Source organism: Pterocles gutturalis, unplaced genomic scaffold (assembly GCF_000699245.1).
Source record: "Pterocles gutturalis isolate BGI_N339 unplaced genomic scaffold, ASM69924v1 scaffold9102, whole genome shotgun sequence".
NCBI lineage: Eukaryota > Metazoa > Chordata > Aves > Pterocliformes > Pteroclidae > Pterocles > Pterocles gutturalis.
In genome coordinates, this window is record NW_010115272.1 from 60,221 (window position 1) to 66,479 (window position 6,259).

Sequence of the window (6,259 nt, forward strand, 5' to 3'; positions counted from 1 at the left end):
GGTTAGGCTCTGGGATTGAATGGTCACAAACTTGGAGAGAGGAACCTACCCGGCCGGGCTGTCCTCAGCTGCACCATGGCTTGCGCGCTGCCGACCTCGTTTTCCGCCATGCACTGGTATATGCCATCATCCTCGGGCCCCACGCTGACCAGCCGCAATGCCCTGCGGGACAGTCGGAGCCGGTGGCTGGCAGAGAGGGGGACGGCGTTGCGCAGCCACATGGTCACAAACTTGGAGAGAGGAACCTACCCGGCCGGGCTGTCCTCAGCTGCACCATGGCTTGCGCGCTGCCGACCTCGTTTTCCGCCATGCACTGGTATATGCCATCATCCTCGGGCCCCACGCTGACCAGCCGCAATGCCCTGCGGGACAGTCGGAGCCGGTGGCTGGCAGAGAGGGGGACGGCGTTGCGCAGCCACATGACAGAGGGCTGGGGGTTCCCTCGCACCTCACAGGTGAACTTGGCGCTCTGGCCCCAGGGAATGATCTGCTGGGACAGCTCCATGGTGACCTCCGGGGGTTCTGTGAGGGGAAAAAACACGGCTGCTGAGAGCCATTTGGCAGGGAGGATGGCACAGTCATGGCTTTGTCCTTTTCTCTCTGTCAGAGTGATGGATCCTTACCTCACCCCACCCCCAAGTCCCACTCCCTTTGTGGGGGCCCACAGGGGTGCACTTCATTGCACCTCCCCTTCAGCATCCACATGAACCACGGGGAGAGGTGGCCCAAGGCCATCTGCCCCTCTCAGATAACAGCAGCCACCTACAAGTCCCATTTTTCTGAGCTCAAATACTATTCTGAAAAGATTGCGCTTGTGCTAAAACAACACATTGGCACCTGGATGAAATGCAACCCAATAAAACATAGGCTTAGCCTCCCTAATGCTTGTGAGAGGGGGAAGGATGCATGGTAGAAATATCTAAGGTGTAGTATCCCCTACATTTCCCACCTCACAGAGAGCTTCCCTACAGAACAGAGCAAAAACCAAGTTACTCTGATGTCTTTCCTGTGCCAATGGCAAATATGTCTAAGCAGCAGCCAGTCCTCCACTAGAGAGTGGAGAGTTAGAGCAAACCCAGTGCCACAAATGACAAGAGAAGAGTTTCCACAGAGGAAGGGAGGAGCCATCATCTCCAGCTCATGGTGGGAGCCAGAAAGGAGTAATTACCACCCTCAAGGAAGAATTTGTCCCATATCCTAGAATCTGGAACGACAAGGAGGGGTTTGGCTTACATTGCGGTTTGTCCAGGGAGAGGAAGCATACAGCAGCACTAGTATTTTCCCCTGAAAGCAGTGGAGAAATTCCAAGCCCATCCTGAAACAAGGGCTACAGCAGCACTCACCAAACACCTGCACATTGTAGAAGATGAACGCGGCTCCAGCCTCCCCAACTCCATTGTCAGCTGTGCAGCTGTAGGTCCCTGAGTCCTCCTCACTCGTGGGGTCAATCAGGAGGTTGCTGAGCAGGAAGCGTGTCTTGTTGTACGCGGAGACGCTGGAGCCATCTTTGGCCCAGGTGACGCGGGGTGGGGGGATGCCACTGGCCACACACTCCAGGATGAGGCTTTGGCCCTTGGTGACAATGATGGTCTGAGCTTCCGGGGGGTAGATTATCCGGGCTGCCTCTGCTGTGGAGCCTGGTGAGGAGAGGAGGAGGAAGGAGGTTGGTGGGAAGGAGGGTGGCCAGTGGGAAAGTGCCCTGTGCAGAGTGCAGGTAGGGGTAACAGTAGGGCTGGCACTGCTTCCCTGCGCTGGGGCAGATGAACGGCAAGGCAGGCCAAGAGGGACATTCCTTAAGGGATGCATGCACACAGCAAGCGGTCTTGCTGAAAGGCGAGGTGCCTTTGCTTGCCCATCACCAAGAACAAATCCTGAGGAGGTACAGTAATCCCAGGGTTGCACACACATACTCCGGGAGCAGACCTTGGGGCTGGAGTTTCCCCAGCAACTGATAATGTTGGTTCACACAGAAAACCAGCTGCAATAGCACTGGTACGTGCTCTCAGGCCTGGAAGCACTATGGGGAAGATGTGCAGTGAAGGGAGAGTGGCTTACGTCTCACACGGAGCCTCTCACTGGAGACCGAGGTTTTCACCTCCTGCGTCACAGGGTTGTAGGCAGCACATTTGTAAGTCCCCTCATCCTCTTGGCTGGCATTGATGATCTGAAGGTTCCCAGATGGCATGATAAGGTAATTGTCTGTAGAGAGAGAAGAGGAGGTGGCACATGGTCACAAGATAGGCTCTCGCCCAACCTCCTGGAAGACATGCAGTGCCCCGAGGAAAAGGCATACAAATAGAAAGGGAAAAAACAACATGATAACACCAACAGCACTGAAATGACCCCTTTTGGTTCAAATATCAGGGGGAGCAACGATGTGGTGATGGAAGGAACAGAGCCTCAGGTGAAGCTAGCTTGTCATAGGTACATGCAGCAGATGGAGTGGGGCTGCAAAATTCAGATCCAAATTTTAAAAATTTCCACAAATTCAAAGTCACCTTTATCCAGGCTGGGCTACAAAAATGCTTCATGGACACATGGAGACGCCCAGTGAAGAGTGACATGCATCACCTAATTCTGCTTCCTTTCGTCTTACTGCAAGCTGGTGTTACACATGGCTCCCCAGTCCCAGGCAGTGGGGACATCAGGGAGACCTGGCAGAGACTCTGAACTAACCTGTGCTCAGACCAGCAGCAAAGGGACAACGACGAGGCAGCAGGCAGAGAAAGCTACTGCTGGTAGGGAAGGGTAAAACTGAGGGTTGTGGGAGGGAATCCCATGGGACAGACCCCTGTGGCACCCACCTCGGGAGGCCTCTAGCCACTCCTGCTTCACGCTGTAGCGGACCTGAGCCTTGGGGTGACTTTCAGGCAGGTCGCAGGCAATCACAGCTGTGTTCCCTTCATCCACCTCGATCACGTGTTGGCCATCAAACTTGAAATCTTTGAGATCTGCAGAGAGAGAAAGACAGAGCATCTCAGCGGCTGGCTCAGCATCTCAGTGTCAGCTCATCCTCTTCCCTGTGGTCCCAGGTTTCATTGTGGTGTGGACAGAGGACCGCTCCATCCCCAGCACCTAGGGAAACTGGCCTGGTTTCAGAGATTTTATTTTTCCTCCTCCTCCTTCCTGCAAAATGGATAACTTAAAACACGGCTTCTGGAGAAACTGCCTGCTCCACGGCTGAGAAACTGGGTGTGAAAAATCCTGGCTTGATTGTAAAAAATGAGCCAACCTTCTGCAGCACTGAAGGGCAGCCAAAAATGGTCCTTCTGCTGCCTGCTATTTCAAACACGGCTGTCGTCCTGCTACTGGGAAGCTAACTTTGTACTTATAACTCAGGGAGCCCTGCTTGCTTCAAGGGTGTACAGACACTGGGTGACACAGTGGGAGAAGGTGTGTGAATGCTGGATGCTCACAGAGCTGTGCTGAGCTCCTCCAGCACCTGAGCAATTGGTGTCTCCACTCCGGGCACTCTCACTCCCATCAAATATCCACATCCAAAGGCTGGTTAACCACGATGCTTTGTATGTGCCCAAGCAGTGCCCCTACCCCAATTCAAAGAACAGGGACATGCAAGGAAAAGCAGCTCCTCCTCTACACCACACAGCTGCCCCCTCCCTAAAGCAGCCGTGAAAACACCCTGTCCCAGCACGTGTCCCCCTACGAGGCTCCCTCAGCAGGGCCGATGTGGGCTGTGGGACTGGAAGCACAGCGTGGGGGAGGCGGGGGGAAAGGGAGCCTTGACTTTTGGTTTCTTTTCCCTGTTTTCCAGAGGAGGAGCAGAGGACTGCAGTGAAACCCCACAGATGTGGCCGGGCAGGGAGGACGCCAGCCCGGCCCCACTGAGCTTCCCAGTGATAAAACCAGTCCCTGCTTTCCCTGGGCACAATGGCAAATCTCGCTGGGGCACTGCAAGCCCAAAGTTTGTCTTGGTCAGTTTGTGCTGGGAGGGAGAAAGTTTTGTGCCAGGAAAGAAGTCCAGTGTATGTATTTTTACAGTGCTGTGCACCAGCCCAGGTGACAACTAGTGACAACTGCACATCCCACAGTTGGTTGGAAGTCACATTGTCACATGAAGGCTCAAGCCGATCCATCTTTCCTGGGACCCAGAGCTAACACGCATCTCCCGAGCGGCACACCGCTAAATCGGACCGAGACTGCACTTCCTTTTCAAAACCCCACGCCAAGGCAGCACGTCGCATCCATTGCCACAGCATGGCACAGCTACACGCTGTCAACAGCTCCCTCGCCCCTCAAAACCCATCCCAGAACGTGGCACCCACGTCCTTGGGCAGTTTGGAGAGCTGGAGGGAAGCAGGAGGGCTGGCGGCGGGAGGATGGCAGGCAGCCTCCCTTGGCAGCCCCGGCCAGCGGAAAAATGTGTTTTTGTTCTTTGGGAAATGCAGCAGTGCTCCAAGAGCAAAAGACAACTCTGGCTCCAAGCTTCTCCCACCCACAGTCATGGAAAAGTGACATGAAATTTCTCAAGCAGACTTTCTGATTAAAGCAAGATCCTTTATGGAGTTTAAATAAAAAACAGCTCTCTTGGCAAGGCGGCGAGAAAGCCTCCCCAAGCGCAGTGTGGAGGGGCTGCCGGGCGGCTGCTGGGGGAGCCAGCGTTCCCGGGCCCAGATCTGAGGGAAGGGGAGGAGGTTGAAAAGAAAAGGGGAGGTTTTGCAATGTCATAAAAATGATTTGCAGCGAACATGCTTAATACTTCTGGAATTTCTTGGCATCGTTCAATTAAAAAAAATAATAATAAAAAGAAGGAATACGGGTGAACTTCAGAAATGCGATTAATCCTTTAAGACAAGCCGAGGAGGGGAGCCATGTTTCCACTGGGTATTAAAGCCAGATGAAGGTTAACTCTTAACTTGTGAAACGCTGGCAGTGTCTCGTGCTCCTCTGACAACGAAAGTTACTACTGGGGAGGGGAAGGGTGCTGGATATTTTCTCCTCTTTGCTTCTTATATTTGATCAAGGAAGAAAATAGTAAGAGCCACAGAAATTGAAAGAGGTGGAGAAGAGGCGAGAGCCCAGTGTCTGCCTGCCCACATCACGCATATTTCTCCGATCAACAAAATATAAACGAGCATCAGGAAAATTAATGTGCGCCTTGGTGGTCTGGATTCATCACAGCCAAATTAAGATTTCAGAGCCAAGGCATAGGCTCCAGCAATGCTGGCAGGGATCCGCACACACACGCACGCGTGCATGCACGCACAGACCCCGAGGAGGAGAAGGGGCCCAGGAGCCCAGAGGAAGAGCAGACCCATGGCTCCAGCACAGTGGAGCCCACCGGAGAGCATCATGCTCTCAGAGATGGAAAACGATCTCCCTGTGCAGGGGGGCCTCTGTGATGACCTTGGGCTGGGCAGACATGGGGGTCCCTCACATGCAGCTCCCCAGATGGCAGCTCAGCCCATCGCTCTCACAGCTGTGAGTGCTGCAACCCCACAGAGGGGAGCAGGACCCCTGGATCTTCTTGCCTTCCCCTCCCAGCCTGGTCACAGGGGACAAGGGGTGAGGCTGTGGACGGAGGAGGAAAGGACTGAGTAAAGGGATCCTGGGGTGGATGGGGGAGCACGAACGGGGTGCTGCTGGAGAAGTGGAGTGAAACCAGCAGGGGAGAGGGGAAAAACATTAGGTGGGCACTGGGACAAACTATTTTCCAATACGCAAGTGTATGAGCTTCCTGACAAACTACTCCCCTAAATTCCTGCTCCCCCACAGTGAACAAGACTTTTATTTGCCAGTGGGTTTTGGCTTCTGGCGGTCTCAACCACCCCGCTCCCCACTGGTACAGGCACGTACAGCCATCCATTAACGCCAGTGGGTCGGCTGGAGCTGGCAAGGGGTGGCCAGGGGCACTGCCAGCCCTGTGGTGGAGGCACCCCCTGTGCATGGGACGAGCCCCTCCTCCAACACCCCTATGCACTTGGCCTCAGCGTGGCAAAACAGAGGCTGCTGTGCTGGGCTAGGGGACCTGCAGTTTCACCCTGGAGGCTTCAAATGAGCCCCCTCGAGATGTGAGAAGCCATGCATGCCTCCCCCCACCAAACTGCGGCAGGGAGGGGTGGAGGAGAGGGTCAGCACCGGGGAGCATGCAGTGCTCACCCCTTTGGCTGCCTGGCCAGCGCTCGCCCCTTTGGCTGCCTGGCCAGCAGCAGCCATGCCCCACCTCTAACATGCAATTTGCACTACAGGTCTAACTGCTGCCGCAGCTGGGAAAAACCACATCCCCTCTCCACTGGCTGGG

The 6,259-nt window shown here is 54.8% G+C and overlaps 1 protein-coding gene across 2 annotated transcripts in view; it reads right to left on the bottom strand.

Annotated features, from left to right (window-relative positions):
- Window positions 1-6,259, bottom strand: part of BOC (BOC cell adhesion associated, oncogene regulated) — a 24,855-nt gene that overhangs the window by 12,642 nt on the left and 5,954 nt on the right. For both annotated transcript variants that reach the window (XM_010075129.1, XM_010075128.1), the window contains exons 3-6: window positions 2,805-2,951; window positions 2,056-2,199; window positions 1,344-1,637; window positions 250-522 (exon numbers count right to left, since the gene is read on the bottom strand). In XM_010075129.1, coding sequence (XP_010073431.1) covers window positions 250-522; window positions 1,344-1,637; window positions 2,056-2,199; window positions 2,805-2,951 — 858 coding nt within the window. The remainder of the gene's footprint in view (window positions 1-249; window positions 523-1,343; window positions 1,638-2,055; window positions 2,200-2,804; window positions 2,952-6,259) is intronic.